At 38.3% G+C, this 16,922-nt stretch overlaps 4 protein-coding genes and 1 pseudogene across 5 annotated transcripts; 2 read left to right on the top strand and 3 right to left on the bottom strand.

Moving 5' to 3' along the window:
- Positions 1 to 37: 37 nt before the first annotated feature.
- On the top strand, positions 38 to 2,043 carry ABP1 (endoplasmic reticulum auxin binding protein 1). The gene is made up of 5 exons (NM_116532.3): positions 38 to 314; positions 697 to 803; positions 893 to 1,093; positions 1,490 to 1,554; positions 1,639 to 2,043. Exons 1-5 carry the CDS (start codon positions 197 to 199, stop codon positions 1,742 to 1,744), a joined length of 597 nt encoding a protein of 198 aa, NP_192207.1. The 5' UTR covers positions 38 to 196; the 3' UTR covers positions 1,745 to 2,043.
- A 423-nt stretch (positions 2,044 to 2,466) lies between these two features.
- Positions 2,467 to 4,147, bottom strand: AT7SL-1 (7SL RNA1; the record flags this gene model as incomplete). Its single annotated transcript, NM_116531.1, has 2 exons — positions 2,467 to 2,577; positions 3,446 to 4,147. The coding sequence occupies 2 exons, from the start codon at positions 4,145 to 4,147 to the stop codon at positions 2,467 to 2,469; spliced, it is 813 nt and encodes a 270-aa protein (NP_192206.1).
- A 515-nt stretch (positions 4,148 to 4,662) lies between these two features.
- RE2 lies at positions 4,663 to 9,099 on the top strand (annotated as a pseudogene; the record flags this gene model as incomplete). The annotated part of the gene is made up of 1 exon: positions 4,663 to 9,099.
- A 392-nt stretch (positions 9,100 to 9,491) lies between these two features.
- Positions 9,492 to 10,448, bottom strand: AT4G02950 (Ubiquitin family protein; the record flags this gene model as incomplete). The annotated part of the gene is made up of 1 exon (NM_116529.1): positions 9,492 to 10,448. One exon carries the CDS (start codon positions 10,446 to 10,448, stop codon positions 9,492 to 9,494), a length of 957 nt encoding a protein of 318 aa, NP_192204.1.
- Positions 10,449 to 10,607: 159 nt separating this feature from the next.
- AT4G02940 (oxidoreductase, 2OG-Fe(II) oxygenase family protein) lies at positions 10,608 to 15,333 on the bottom strand. The gene is made up of 7 exons (NM_116528.6): positions 14,430 to 15,333; positions 12,362 to 12,507; positions 12,165 to 12,282; positions 11,967 to 12,089; positions 11,761 to 11,876; positions 11,528 to 11,682; positions 10,608 to 11,439 (listed from the first exon to the last, which is right to left on the bottom strand). The coding sequence occupies exons 1-7, from the start codon at positions 14,986 to 14,988 to the stop codon at positions 10,947 to 10,949; spliced, it is 1,710 nt and encodes a 569-aa protein (NP_192203.1). The 5' UTR covers positions 14,989 to 15,333; the 3' UTR covers positions 10,608 to 10,946.
- Positions 15,334 to 16,922: the final 1,589 nt, after the last annotated feature.

Here is a 16,922-nt window from a genome sequence, read left to right as displayed (position 1 = left end):
TAATTAATTCCCTCCTTTTATCTTCAACATTGGATTATCGAAAATGAAAAATAGTATTTTCTGACTCTTTTTTATAGTATCGGGTTTAATTCAGAAATATATAAAGCTTTGGGGTCTGTTTCGAAGTATCTTTACTCTTTTAACAGTTCTGAGACTTCTAAAGAGAGGAAAATTAGTTCGTCGAAGCATCGAGAAAATGATCGTACTTTCTGTTGGTTCCGCTTCTTCATCTCCGATCGTCGTCGTCTTTTCCGTCGCGCTTCTTCTGTTCTACTTCTCTGAAACTTCTCTAGGAGCTCCTTGTCCCATCAATGGTGCGTTTCGCCTGTTTTCATCCCTACTCGCCATTAGATTGTATCTAGTTATATTGTGAATGCAGATTTCATCTTGTTTATCTATGTATCAGTGATAGAATCTAAGGTCTTAGTTAGCTGTGAAATCGTATGTCCTGGTAGAATCAGATGGACCAAAATGTGCTGAACTTGTGATTGATTTTAACTCTAAATTAGGTTTATGGAGGTGTTTCAGAATGCTTCATAGTGAATTTGGTTGCTGATATGGTACAGATTCGCTGCAATTTCATCGATCTGTAGCTTATTAGAGGATCCAAAATTTGTTTAGAAATGCTTACATAGCTTAAATACTTAGAAATTGTGATGTTAATACTGGTTCTTGACTCTTGAATGGTGATTCTAGGCTTGCCAATCGTGAGGAATATTAGTGACCTTCCTCAGGATAACTATGGAAGACCAGGTCTTTCCCACATGACTGTTGCTGGCTCCGTATTGCATGGAATGAAAGAGGTAATGTTCAAAGCTGATAGAGGTTTAAAACTCTTTCCATTGGTATCCGCTCGGCTCTTATCTGTGTTTTTTCATGGTTGGATGTTCAGGTTGAAATATGGCTTCAGACATTTGCTCCAGGTTCAGAGACACCAATTCACAGGCACTCCTGTGAAGAGGTTTTTGTTGTCCTAAAGGGCAGTGGTACTCTGTATCTCGCTGAAACACATGGAAATTTCCCTGGGAAACCAATCGAATTTCCAATCTTTGCCAACAGTACAATTCATATTCCGATCAATGATGCTCATCAGGTATCTCTTTCTACCTCCCACATCGTTTCAGATGACTTGGCTCTTTCCTTGATTCTTAGAGTTTGAAATCCTAGATTGTTAGAGTTTCCCCTTTAATTGTAATCTTGATTGAGGGCAAAAGAAACTCCATGTAAGGCTGATGATAAACAATCCAATTTCGTATGCAACAGATGTTAGTTGAGCAAAAACATACTATTATGTTTAAGATTGCTTGAGAGTGTTAGAGGTGCCGCAGGTCCTATGTCACATGTAGAGACAATTATTAGAAAACTGACCTTTTCGCTAACGTTGTGTATATTCTTATGAATCAGTGAAAGATGACGTTTTCTTCTGCTAAAATAACTTTTGTGTTATCTTATGAAACTAGCTCACAATCATCTATTACGGTTCTTACAGGTCAAAAACACCGGTCATGAGGACCTGCAGGTGTTGGTTATCATATCTCGGCCGCCTATTAAAATGTATGTAACATCCTTTTTGAGGAATTTGCTTATAGATCATTATGTGTAGATGTATCCTTTTACTAATCGTTTGTTTTTAAATAGCTTCATCTACGAAGACTGGTTTATGCCACACACTGCTGCAAGGCTGAAGTTCCCTTACTATTGGGATGAGCAATGCATTCAAGAATCACAAAAAGACGAGCTTTAAAGCAAAGTCCGAGGCTAAAAGCAAGCACAACCTTTAGATAGTAAAATCATAGTTGAGGTTTTGTGACACTACGTAGATACTGGTAAATTGGCAAGGATTTTACATGAATGTTGTTGTTACCAGAAAGTAAATAAATGTTCAATCTTTGATGTTCTTAAGTAAGTGAGTCCTATTGGTCATGAAAATATGTAAGTGTGCACATCTTGATTGCATTTGCGATAAATTTATAGAGTTTCACTCACTTTTATTTTCCTCTTCTATATTCAAATCATAGCTCTTCGAAGACAAGAGGACATCAGAATCATAGCTTTTTTTGTGTCTTGTCTTGATATATATATACCTCTTCGAAGAAGTTGATGATGCAGTCGTTTATTTTGTCTCCATGTGAGAAAGTGATCAATGACACTCACAAATCTAGTAGTGGCTGAATTGGCTCGATGTTAAATGCAAACTAACGAAGTCTCATCAAATAATAACTCTTCTTCTTGCATTTGCTTTCTTTGCCCCTTTCTCTCTTCTTCCATCTCAAATCTGTCTCTTCAATATTACTATTGGGCTTTTGGTTAGTCTATAATGGGACTCAAAATAAGGCTTTGGCCCACATCATAAAAGATAAATTCACAAATCAAAACTAATTTTCAGAGTCTTTTGTCCCACATCGGTCAATCTACTCGTTTTGTGTTTGTTTATATATTACACGAAACGATGTATTCAACGTCGAGCTAAGTAACAATAGCTTGTAACCCATGTGGGGACATTAAGATGGTGGGACACTGGTTCGGTTCCTCGGATCGGTTCTGATGTGGGCATGTTTCTGAGCTGCCCAGTCCAAGCTGTGAGTAATTAGTGTTGAGTTGAGCGAAGGCTTGGCTCATGCAGGTTCTAGAGTCGGAGGGTAATGCGTGAGGCTGGCTTCACAGAGCAGCGACTACTTCCCGCTTACAGCAGTGGACGGATCACGGTTTAGCGTCGCTCAGAACCACTATGGCCTGCTGGTCCGATCTCATATGAACCACCATTTTTTTCCCTCTTTTGATTTTTGTTTTCCAAAACTTTCTACGCTTTTTGTTTATATTTTAAGAGGGAACAAAAGCAAACTTTGAACAAAGCAAGAGAATGACTGATTCTCTTTCAATACTCTGTTTTTGTGTATAAGAAAATACCCTTCTTGAGGCAGCTTTTACTCACCTTCCTCTTCAATCTTCATCAACTCGTTTCTCAGTTCTTTCACGTTATCGTTCATTAGTTGCAGAGTGTTTTGACGCAATTAGTATTTTGATTGTTTTTTTGGTTAAGTTTTTGAGTAAAGCAAGAGACTTTACTGTCTTTCTGCCCTGTTTTATCAACAAAGATTCAACATTTGATCTTCATACTTGTTGCTGTAACTAGACATTGAAAAATACCAAAAGAAATGTGAACTAGACCACCCGATCGTAATGTTTTCTAGAGAATGTACAGAGCTAATTTCGAAAAGATGTAACTCAAGAAGAAAGCTATGAACTTACATGTCTTAGCATATTTGAAGAAAGCTATGAACTTTGAACAAAGCAAGAAAACTTGAAGAAAGACTAAAAACTAGGTATGAGAAAAGAGGAGACTGCAAAAAGGCACGAGTCTACGGATAATCTCAATTGTATCGCCATCAGCAACACGGTTCCACTTGAATGACTTAGTTTCGGTCAATGGTAACTCACTGCTTACCAAGTGAAACGCTTCGTGAGGCAGATTTAACTCACCCCTCTCTTGCATCTTAACCAGCTCTTTCCTCAGTTCTTCGACGTTATCATCTGCGTTAACCTCTACATGAATCATCCTGGTATCTTCTTGATATGGCTTCACATGTACTGTAAACTTCATCGGGTTGGTCTTGATCTTCTTTTCCACAGGCGAATCTGAATCTCTAAGGACCTCTTTGGCTGTGCCTGACGTTGAAGCTTGCTCGGTGGGTTGAACCACTTGATTTGTTCTGCCTCCAACCGCCACAGTTGCTGAATATTTAGGGCCAAGTAACTCATCAAGTGAATAAGCCGGTAGTGATGAATATATATTGTGGACTCTCCTCGCCATCACCCTCGTGATCTTTTTGCTCTCCGATGAATCTTGAATGCCACAGAACTCTTGTTTCTTATCATCAATTTGTTTTGATTGCTCGGTTTGCTCGTTGCTCTGATTAGGGTCAGCATCAGGAGAGATGCGGAGAAGGAGACGAGATTCGAAGAGGATCATGTAATCAATCTTATGAAGATCATCTTCAAGAGCCTTGCCATCCAAGTAAAGGATTTGTTTCGAAACAGGGATACCTTGAGACTTCTCGATCTTCTCTTTTATCTCTAACACTGTTTCGCCGAAATCAATAGTAATGGAGAACGATGAGCCAGTCTCAGTATCGATGTACACGTTCATCGTTGTAGTTTCAAGATCAGTGGAGAGAGACTAATGAGGAAGAGAGAAAGAGAAACTGATGATTTGTGACGAGAGTTTGCTAATTTCGTGATTTGGCTTAAATATCACTAGTCAAAGAATTCTAACCGTCGATTTCTCTCCTTACTGATATGATCCAACGGTTATTAGTCGCAGAGTGTTTATAAGCAAATTAGTAATGTGATTTTTCTTTGGTTTTAGTTTTTGAATAAAGCAAGAAACTTTACTGTCTTTTGCTCTGTTTTGTCAATAAAGATTCTATTGAGGATATGATTGATATCCTAGATTGCTACTGTCATGGATACACATATGTAAAGTCGTATATATTCTCATTCATTACGTTGATGTACCCTAGCTACTCACTCTTGTATATATATTGTGATTCTCACTATGTAATGAAATCATCTCTTCTATAAACATCTATATGGTATCAAGAGCTTAGATCCATAAAAAAATAAAAAAAATTAAAAAAAAATTTTTCCTCTTTCTTCGTTCTCTCTCCTTCAATGGCTACTCACGCTGAAGAAATCGTTCTCGTCAACACCAACATCCTCAACGTGAACATGAGTAACGTTACCAAACTCACCAGCACTAACTACCTCATGTGGAGCCGCCAGGTTCATGCGCTCTTCGATGGCTATGAACTCGCCGGTTTTCTCGATGGCTCTACACCCATGCCGCCTGCAACCATTGGCACAGATGCGGTTCCTCGTGTCAATCCCGACTACACTCGCTGGAGAAGACAAGACAAGCTCATCTACAGTGCAATCCTTGGAGCCATCTCTATGTCCGTACAACCTGCGGTATCTCGAGCCACTACAGCGGCTCAGATCTGGGAGACACTTCGCAAGATCTATGCGAATCCAAGCTATGGTCATGTCACTCAACTCCGTACGTAGCTGAAGCAATGGACGAAGGGTGCCAAAACCATCGATGACTATATGCAAGGATTCATCACTAGATTCGATCAACTTGCGCTTCTTGGAAAACCTATGGACCATGACGAGCAAGTAGAACGTGTGCTGGAAAATCTGCCTGATGATTACAAACCAGTGATAGATCAAATTGCCGCCAAAGATACCCCACCGTCTCTCACAGAGATCCATGAGAGGCTGATAAATCGAGAGAGCAAACTTCTTGCTTTGAACTCGGCAGAGGTCGTACCAATCACTGCCAATGTCGTTACTCACCGCAACACCAACACCAACCGTAATCAGAACAATCGTGGAGACAACCGCAACTACAACAACAACAACAATCGCTCAAACTCTTGGCAGCCATCGTCTTCTGGCTCTCGATCCGATAATCGCCAGCCCAAACCCTACTTGGGCCGATGCCAAATATGTAGCGTGCAAGGACACAGTGCCAAACGCTGCCCTCAACTTCATCAATTCCAATCAACCACCAATCAACAGCAATCGACTTCTCCGTTCACTCCATGGCAGCCCCGCGCCAATCTCGCTGTCAACTCTCCATACAATGCCAACAACTGGCTTCTTGACAGCGGAGCAACCCACCATATCACGTCGGACTTCAACAATCTGTCTTTCCATCAACCTTACACCGGTGGTGATGATGTTATGATTGCCGATGGATCCACAATTCCCATAACACACACTGGTTCTGCCTCTCTACCTACTAGTTCTCGCTCACTAGATCTTAACAAAGTTCTATATGTTCCAAATATACACAAAAACTTAATCTCTGTGTATCGCTTATGCAACACTAATCGTGTCTCTGTGGAATTCTTTCCTGCATCCTTTCAGGTGAAGGATCTCAACACGGGGGTCCCATTACTCCAAGGCAAAACTAAAGATGAGTTGTATGAGTGGCCTATTGCATCGTCTCAAGCGGTATCTATGTTTGCGTCTCCATGCTCTAAAGCTACTCATTCTTCATGGCATTCCCGTCTCGGCCATCCTTCATTGGCGATTTTAAATTCAGTTATTTCCAATCATTCACTTCCAGTTTTAAACCCCTCTCATAAACTTCTTTCTTGCTCAGATTGTTTTATCAATAAAAGTCATAAAGTGCCTTTTTCAAATTCAACAATCACTTCGTCTAAACCATTGGAATACATTTATTCGGATGTGTGGAGTTCCCCAATTCTTTCTATTGATAATTATCGCTATTATGTCATCTTTGTTGATCATTTCACCCGTTATACATGGTTATATCCATTAAAACAGAAATCTCAAGTGAAAGATACGTTCATTATCTTCAAGAGTCTTGTGGAAAATCGTTTTCAAACAAGGATTGGTACACTTTATTCAGATAATGGGGGCGAATTTGTGGTCTTACGGGATTATTTATCGCAACACGGGATCTCTCATTTCACCTCTCCACCGCATACTCCAGAACACAATGGTCTATCAGAAAGAAAGCATCGTCACATAGTTGAGATGGGTCTCACCTTACTCTCTCATGCCTCTGTTCCCAAGACGTACTGGCCGTATGCTTTTTCTGTGGCAGTTTACCTTATAAATCGGCTTCCCACACCGCTACTTCAGCTTCAATCGCCGTTTCAGAAACTTTTTGGACAACCGCCGAATTATGAGAAGCTCAAAGTTTTTGGATGTGCCTGTTATCCATGGTTAAGACCGTACAATCGTCACAAGCTAGAAGACAAATCAAAACAATGTGCATTCATGGGTTATTCTCTTACTCAAAGTGCTTACTTGTGTCTTCACATTCCCACTGGCAGACTCTACACATCTCGGCACGTGCAGTTTGACGAACGGTGCTTTCCCTTCTCTACAACAAATTTTGGTGTATCCACGTCACAAGAACAGCGTTCTGATTCAGCTCCGAATTGGCCATCTCATACAACTCTACCCACAACACCGTTAGTTTTGCCGGCTCCCCCGTGTTTGGGTCCTCACCTTGATACGTCGCCTCGTCCACCGTCGTCGCCGTCTCCACTATGCACCACTCAGGTATCGTCTTCTAACTTACCTTCCTCTTCGATTTCTTCTCCCTCTTCCTCTGAGCCCACTGCTCCAAGTCATAATGGGCCGCAACCCACGGCCCAGCCACATCAAACACAAAACTCAAATTCAAATAGCCCAATTTTAAATAACCCAAATCCAAACAGCCCAAGTCCAAATAGCCCAAATCAAAATAGCCCATTACCACAAAGCCCAATCTCATCACCCCACATACCAACACCTTCGACGAGTATCTCTGAACCAAACTCGCCGTCCTCCTCATCAACCTCTACGCCTCCGTTACCTCCTGTGTTACCTGCTCCACCAATTATTCAAGTCAACGCTCAAGCTCCGGTCAATACTCATTCAATGGCTACAAGGGCAAAGGATGGCATTAGAAAACCCAACCAAAAGTACTCTTACGCCACGTCACTGGCTGCAAATTCAGAACCACGCACAGCGATACAGGCAATGAAAGATGATCGTTGGAGACAAGCAATGGGATCAGAAATAAATGCTCAAATCGGCAATCATACATGGGATCTTGTACCGCCTCCACCACCATCTGTCACGATCGTTGGTTGTCGTTGGATATTCACTAAGAAATTCAATTCGGATGGCTCACTAAATCGGTATAAGGCAAGGCTTGTCGCCAAAGGTTACAATCAAAGACCGGGTCTTGATTATGCGGAAACCTTTAGTCCTGTAATCAAATCAACTTCCATTCGTATCGTCTTGGGTGTGGCTGTTGATCGATCTTGGCCTATCCGTCAATTGGATGTCAATAATGCATTTCTACAGGGTACACTTACCGACGAAGTATACATGTCGCAACCACCGGGTTTTGTTGATAAAGATCGTCCTGATTATGTCTGCCGCCTCAGGAAAGCTATTTACGGGCTGAAACAAGCTCCTAGAGCATGGTATGTTGAACTTCGGACTTATTTACTAACGGTGGGTTTTGTGAATTCCATCTCAGATACGTCACTTTTTGTGTTGCAACGAGGTCGATCAATTATCTATATGCTTGTCTATGTTGACGACATATTGATCACAGGGAATGACACGGTCTTGTTAAAACATACTCTCGATGCATTGTCTCAGCGTTTTTCTGTCAAAGAACATGAGGATCTACATTATTTTCTGGGTATTGAAGCAAAACGAGTCCCACAAGGTCTTCACCTCAGCCAACGTCGGTACACACTTGATCTTCTCGCTCGCACCAATATGCTAACCGCGAAGCCGGTCGCAACACCAATGGCAACATCACCAAAGTTGACATTGCACTCCGGTACCAAACTGCCTGACCCGACAGAATACAGAGGCATAGTGGGCAGTTTACAATATCTAGCATTCACTCGTCCTGATCTCTCTTATGCGGTCAACCGTCTGTCACAATATATGCATATGCCGACAGATGACCATTGGAATGCCCTGAAACGTGTTCTGCGATACTTAGCTGGAACTCCGGATCATGGCATATTTCTTAAGAAAGGCAACACATTATCATTACACGCATACTCTGATGCGGATTGGGCCGGCGATACCGATGACTATGTCTCCACTAATGGCTACATTGTTTATCTCGGTCATCATCCCATCTCTTGGTCCTCTAAAAAGCAGAAAGGTGTTGTGCGCTCATCTACCGAAGCTGAATACAGGTCAGTGGCAAACACTTCATCTGAGCTACAATGGATTTGTTCCTTATTGACAGAACTTGGTATTCAATTGTCACATCCACCGGTCATCTATTGTGACAATGTGGGAGCAACTTATCTATGTGCCAATCCGGTGTTTCATTCTCGGATGAAACATATCGCGTTGGATTATCACTTCATCCGTAACCAAGTTCAATCTGGTGCACTTCGTGTTGTCCATGTCTCCACTCATGATCAATTAGCAGACACTCTTACAAAGCCTCTGTCCCGCGTCGCTTTTCAGAACTTCTCTCGCAAGATTGGAGTCATCAAAGTCCCTCCATCTTGTGGGGGCGTATTGAGGATATGATTGATATCCTAGATTGCTACTGTCATGGATACACATATGTAAAGTCGTATATACTCTCATTCATTACGTTGATGTACCCTAGCTACTCACTCTTGTATATATATTGTGATTCTCACTATGTAATGAAATCATCTCTTCTATAAACATCTATAGATTCAACATTTGATCTTTGTACTAGTGATACATTGAAGTAGTAAAAGAAATGTGAATTAGAATGTACACAGAGCTTATAGTAACTCAACAAGAACTTATTTCTCTTCTTTCAGCTCATATTGGTATTACATGTGTTAGGATATTTCAGAAACCTGTGAACTTTGGAAAAAGCAAGAAAACTTGAAGAAAGACTAAAACCAATAAGAAAAAGAGTTTAAGATCGATTAGTGATCAAACGTTCAACCACTTGTGAGTTTAACATATCCTTGGGAAATCTGAATCGTATCACCGTAAGCAACACCGTTGGTCAAGAATGACTGATCTTCGTGTAATACAGCCTGCTTATGCTTGTGTATTAAGTAATACATTCCTTGAGGCAGATTTAACTCACCCCTCTCTTGCATCTTAACCAGCTCTTTCCTCAGTTCTTCAACGTTATCATCTGCTGTAACCTCTACTTGAATCATCCTGGTATATCCATATGGCTGCAACATTACTATCATCTTCATCGCAGGCGAGTCTGTAAAGTTAATGACCTCTTCGACTGAGTCTGACGGCGAAGATTCTCTGTTTTTAACCTCTTGATCCCTGTTTCTTATGCTCCCAACCGCCACAGTCGACGAATCTCGAGGGGCAAGTAACTCATCAAGTGAATATGATGGTCGTGATGATCCATTGTCGATTCTCTTCGCCACCACTCTCATTAATGGAGGCCGATCTTGTTGATTCTTACTGAACTTTTCCATAGTCAAAGCACTTGATTGTGGCGATAATGGAGAATCTTGATTGTTAACGAACTCATGAATAGGATTTGATGGTGTTGATGGAGATTGGTTGGTTTGAGGCACTTGGTTCTGAGTAGGGTTATCGTCAGGAGAGATGGAGAGAAGGATACGAGAGTTGTGACGTATCTGGCATCCAAACATATTAAGATGGTCTTGAAGTACCTTGCGTTTGAAGATAAGTATTTGCTTGGAAACAGGGGTCCCTTGAGTCATCTCGATCTTCCGTTTAATCATTAACACTGTGTCCCAGAAAGAAACATCAATGGTGAACGATGAGCCACTCTGATTCTCGATGATCACACTTATCATTGTATCAATGGAGACTGATGAAGAGTGAATAGAGAAAGAGAGAGTCTGAATAGAGAAGGTGATGTCAACTTGGGACTTTTTTTGTAACGAAAGTTTCCTCATAATGTGTTAACTAATGACCTATTATTTTGCTTATCTTTCTCTCAATTTTGCTATTTTTGAAAGAGATTTTATCTATTGTTCTTTGTCAACAAACGTGAAAGATAAAAAAATTCAACAATCTTGAAAAAAAGTAACCAAAAATACAAAATTTTTTTTTTTTTTTTTTGGTAAAAGGTGAAGGAATACAACGACATGGAAATCACTAAAAGCTTAATGTGGCTTTGAAGAGATGATGTTGTGCTATAATCTGATTTTGTTTGAAAACTAGCAATGAAAGGTAACATTTTGAGAATATACTGATAATAAAATCGTACACAAAGTAGAAAACACATGCCTCGGGGGATGTAACAAACTTAATTCTATCTATAAAACCTGAGTTAACCTAAACTGAATTTGAAAGAACAAAAAAAGAAACAGAACAGAGAAGAAACAGAGCATTGCTTAGAAAAAGACCAATTCCAAGTTTTTTTTTCTTTTTGCTGAAGAAGTCGAATAGGATTAACCTACAGTGATCACAGGCTCAGAGGTGGATCCTCCAGCTGGAGAAGAAGAAGCAGCAGGAGGAAGCGGAAGTAATCGCTTCTTCTGCGCGCGTGGAGGCAAATGCTTCACATGTTTTCTTGAGCTATTAACAGAGGCCCATGGTAAGAAAACACCGGTACCACCACCGGTTCCCATCACATTGGGACTTGGTAATATCATTGGTTGAACCGGTGGTGGTGCCATCATGACCATTGGAGGACGTAGGACTCCAAGTTTTGGCATCATGTCAATTGAATGATCATAACCATTGAGGAATGGAGTTGGTGTCATTTGGTAGGGTTGCCACATTGTCATGACACCGTCGTTGCGAGGACTGTTGGGTTGTGAATGGTTATGATATGTGTCAGGTCGAATACGAAAGAATGTGATGCTTACTCTTTTGTTTTGTGATGGACACATTACATGTCTTGCCATGTCTGCACTGTTCCCTCTCATCACCAACAAAGATCTATAAAGATCAGGTCAAACAATGTTAATGAAGCGAAACCGACCTTTTTCTTGGAGTTAAAGAAAGAGGTTTTTGATATTATTTTTACCCTTGTTTGAGAGAGAGTGTCAAAGGTCCTCTGAAGTTGCCTTCGTTGTCACTTGAGAGAATGCGTCCATAGGCCATTGTTGATTCAGAGAGGACAAGAGTGGAGATTGGTTGTTCTAAGTGAGGTGGTTTGAGGAAAGGCTGTGAGTATTCACCCTGAAAAAGAGTGGCAATCTCGAAGGTTAAAGAAAAGCGGAAACATAAAGGAATGGTGATCCATGGAGATGTATATACCTCTTCAAAGAAGTTGATGACACAGCCGTTAGGTCTCTTGTATTCTGGGATGAGTCTCCATGTGACAAAGTGATCAATGACACTCTCAAGAAGTGGTGGAATTGGCTCGATGTTAACTACAAACCAACAAAAACTCTAATCGGTCAAAGCCATCCACATGGATCAAACCATTTAGACTGAAACTTGCGGATCAAGCGATTCCTTACCAGAGTTGTTGGTGTCGTTAGAGTTTTCATCCGCCTTGACATGACCAAAGATGGGGACACCAAGCTGAATCAGCTCTCTCTTGTTCCCTTTAATCTGTTTGTTGAACAGTATAAAGCTCTCACCTGCATTCATCTTGTATAAGCACCGGAAAACTCTTAAAGCCTATAATGTGTTTAGCGTAAGACAAAGTCAGTCACCTGCAAGCTTCCCGTTTATGCCAGCTTCTCGTAGTTCTGCCACAAAGTCTAACAATTTAGATATCTCATCTTCTTTAAGTAACTCTTCATACAGCTTTAGTCCTTTCACAACATTCACCTATATCACCACAACATTAATTTATCAATAACCATATGCATATGTATGTCTCTCAAATCGAACTTATCACACTACTCACAGTGTGGCCTTTGACTTGTTCTTTAGCTTGGAAACCTTTGATAGGTTTGATCTCACATGAACGTGCATCACAATCTTCATGGCTATGGCATATAATCTGATGTGCAGTATCCGCAACAACAGTTTGGTGAACATCCTGATGAGAACCTATGTAACAAAAACCATAAAATTATTCAAGTTTTTGTTCATACTTAACTACAAAAAAAATTAGTTGAATTAGTGTTTTTAATCAATTAATTAATGTGAGCTTCGAATCTTTGGCTTTAGTGAGAAACACATCGACTAAAGTAATGACAGTAAATGTGATATTTGATTCTCATGGACCATTCTAAAGAACTACTAATAGTTTCCTTGTAAAATGTATCAGAGAAAGTCAGAGACTTTCAATGTAGAAGACATCAAGACAAGACTACAAAGTCTACTGTGTTCGTCCACGTGTCTTTACCTAAACATGCGACTTTCAACACGAGTAAATTAAATACCACACATCACGAAGAAAAACTCACTAGACTGGTAAAAAGATCTATACCAAATAAAAAAAACCTTTATAGAGTTCTGACTTATTTTTATGGCCGTGAACAAAAAGCAAAAAGCCAAAATGTGCGCGTGAGTCGTGAGGGATTCGAACATTCGGGACGAGAAGAGAAAAGTTAAAGGGCGGCACGGAGAATCGTGGGGACCATAATTGATGACGACTCAAGTTTTAATTAAATCCAACGGCTGCTATGAGCTCACCATTCGAAGAAGAAAGAATAAAAATTGCAATAAAATCATCACACGCGAATCAATGTGAGATTGATACCTTTGATGCGTTTAACAGTTACATCAACTAGAGCACAAGACAACAAAATTGTTGCCTACTACTACTACCACTAACACACACAACCACATTGAGAATAGGAATCCTACTACTGTAATCTTTTAATTCCAAACGACATCGTTATGACGTTTTTGGTCCATTTTTACATTGTTAGAAGTCAGAGAAACTTTTTCAGATTATATGCTTTTTCAACACAACTACAATAGATTTGTACTTTTGTACGAATTTTCATGAAAGTTTGTGTTAATTTTTTATTCTTTTAATATAGTAATAAGGTCTGATTTTATGATTCGAACCCTGTTTTAATATGTACGTACTTTGCATAACTAAAGTAACACTAATAGTTACGTTACAATTATTTTGTCCTAAAAAATTAGTTTCGTGTAAAAGATCAAAGTTAAGTGAAGAAATAAAAAATTATAAACCAACTATAAAGCCGGCAACAAAATATATTAATAAATTATACTTAGTCATATAAATTTATAATATATTATCTTTTCACACACGTTAAAAGTAACTAACATAAATTAATTTCTTAGTTTTCAGCGAAATATTCGTCTTTAACTATATATTATTTTTTTATTACAAAAATATATAACTAAAAAGTTTCCAAACATGGTATTAAAAATACCAGGCTGTGTTAGTCATTTGATTAGTGTGGAACATAAAAAATAAAGATTTCTTTTTTTAGAAAGAATCAGGTTAATTTGGTAAAATTATTTCTAAAAATCGAATCTCTGGCATAATGATGCAACAAAATCTCACGATTGATATATATATAAAGAAAACAATTTAAATAAAAATAGTAGTAATACTAATTAAGAATTAAAAGTCAAAATTGTTTAGAATACATCTCGGATCCAGTAGAGGGAAACACGTACTTAAATCTTGAAACTTGAATTAGTCTGAGAAATATATTCTAAAATATAAAATATTGTTATTTTCTTCTTTAACAAGAAATATATATATATATATATACAAAAAAAAACAACTATTTTCAACTCATTCTCATAATTGTAATGAAGTTTTTTAAAAAAAATCGTCACCAACCACAGAGAGCCAGTTTACACAGTGAACAGAGAAGAATCAAATGACCAAACTTTCAAAGAATATGCTTTTTCAAATGAACAAAAGAACAATAATTATATGAGAAAACCTATCATTGTTTCTGGTAAAACTATATAGAAAATTCTGGATCCAAGAAAAAAATATACTTCTTTTGAGAATTGTGAAGTTTTTTTTTACTTACCTGAATCAGTGATATCACTAGTTGGTGAATCATCTTCAACGTCTTCTACATCTCCGTTTACGTCATTCTCCGTTACTTTCTCGCCGTTAAAACACTCTTTCTTCACTTCCTCTTCCTCCGTCGCCACCACCTCTTTCAGATCTTCCTCCGCCTCCTCCTCTGTTTTCTTCTGTTTCAGATCCTCCGCTTTCTTAGCCGCCACTTTCTGAAGCTCGATCGCTACTTCAGCGATGGAATGATACTTCTGCATCTGAAGAACAGGGATCCAATTCAGACGACGGCGATGGATCGCCGCGAATACAGCTTCGTACTCCGATCCAGATACCGCTTCTTCAGCTATCCTTAGATGCGAGCACATCGCGTCGATTATCGCGTTTGCCGCAGCGAATTCTCCTCTGAACCATGAGATCAACGCATCTTTACCTAATCCTTCGGAAACCACAGTCGCCGGAGGAACTTGAACCGGAACGCTCACCGCCTTCGCCGTCGTGACGTAAGCAGGGTTGAAACCAGTGGCTGATCGATCTGTCTGGCGTGCTGGCGCTGCCGCAATCGTCATCGGCGTAGTATCCGGCGAAGATTCAGTTGTTCTCTCTTTGATCGATTATTCCGATCAGTCGGCGGCGGAAACAGAAAAGGCTAAAATGGGTTTAAAATGTGGGCCGGGTCGGGTATAGGGTCGGGTCGTTGCACATGCAAGTGTAATGAGAAGGTTTTTTCTGAGGAGAGAGTTTGGTTCCAATTTATATTGGGAGGGATCCGTACAGGTGGGAGAGGCTTATGGTGATGATGTGGCACTCTCTTGTAGCTGACGTGGCTAAACTTCTGGCCCCTCTTTGCCCGTTTCTTATTCCACAGAGTTTTCTTTTTTGAAATTGTTTTGGACAAAAGAGTTTAATTTGGTATTATACAGGAATAATTTGATGATGTTTTTGTGTGGTTAAATTAGGTAGATGGCAAGATTTGACGATGAAATTTAAAAACAAATAATGATGTTTTTGATCGCCATTAAATAGTATATTGATTTTTAATTTTTTAATAACTTTTATTTAATTATTATCGAATATGTGATTTTTAAAAATATATATAACATGCTATTTTGTTATGTGGATGTCTAATTTAATTACCTAGACGATTATGTTGGTATATAAACGTCTACTTTATCAAATAGATTTCTAACAAAACAAAATTTAAACGTGAAATCACAAATCATAATTTTTATGTGATTTTGCAATGTTATTTGATGGAGTTAAAACTTCAATTTTCTCAGATTTTAAAAATGTAAAAGCTATCAAACATTAGTTTTGTTTTTCTTGTACTCTTTATATAAGTTTTTTTGTGGGGTCAAAATATGATGTTATATTATTGAAGAATACATGATAGAGAAAATTATAAAATAAATTATATTTTATTATTAATGAAATAAGAATAAAATGTATAATATGTAAAGGATTTTTTTTAGTTGCGTTTTGAAAAAAAAGAAAATTGGTTTCTTACACTTTAGATGTAAAACACCAAATAATTTGAAATAGAAAGAAATCTCTAAAACTTTTTATAAAGAAAAGACAGAATCTGATGGAATATGTTGTAAGCATTAGCGTGCAATTAAGCCTAGGTTAAAAAGCTGTATTAGTTGTATTCACTTCTTGTAAAATTGGTAAGTTAATTTAAGTTCTTTCAAAAAGTTGTGACATGGTATGCATTTTTGGGGTTGATGTTTACGCACAATAGTTCCTTGGGACAACAAAAGAACGGCGCTGAACAAAAGAGTTATCTTGCCGTATCACATAAAATGACTTCCAATTATGTATTTATTCTGAACTATAAAAGTACTAATATCGTTTTCTTTATCTATAATCAAACGATTCCAAGTAACATCTAATCCTTGTCATTTGTTGTGGTTAACTTTGATCAAAATTGTGGTGGAATGATTTGAACTTTATGGTTCTAAACTTTTAAAACAATAAACGCCTATAAATTTAGTTGATACTTAAACTTTTCAACGAGTTTTAATAATGTATAAAGATTGATGTTTACCATAAATCTAACATTTCAATGCATCATTTATGAATAATATAATTTTTTCAAAATGCTATTAAATAGAAAATGTTAATTTATAATTTAAATAATTTTTTTTCAAAATGCTATTAAATAGAAAATTTTAATTTATGAATGATTTGTGTCAAATATTACTATCAGAATTTTATGAAAATCAACTTATATACACACCAGATTATTTTCCATTTTGTACTCATTCTATATTATTTTTGTTGCTATATATTATTCTTCTACAATTGGTATAAGCAGCTAATATTTTTTATTCTGTTTGCAACATATTTTAGTGAATTTTAAACATAGAAATATGTATAAGACATTGATCGTTTGGTGTTATGTGTTAATATTTTTGAACTTTACACCAACCAAACTCATGAGTCATGATGTCAATGTCCATGTCCATGAGGCCCGTGGAAGATGATCTAAGAGATGACGCAT

This window comes from Arabidopsis thaliana, chromosome 4, assembly GCF_000001735.4.
Source record: "Arabidopsis thaliana chromosome 4, partial sequence".
NCBI lineage: Eukaryota > Viridiplantae > Streptophyta > Magnoliopsida > Brassicales > Brassicaceae > Arabidopsis > Arabidopsis thaliana.
Note: the sequence above shows the minus strand (reverse complement) of the source record. Positions and strands in the feature narration are given on the sequence as shown.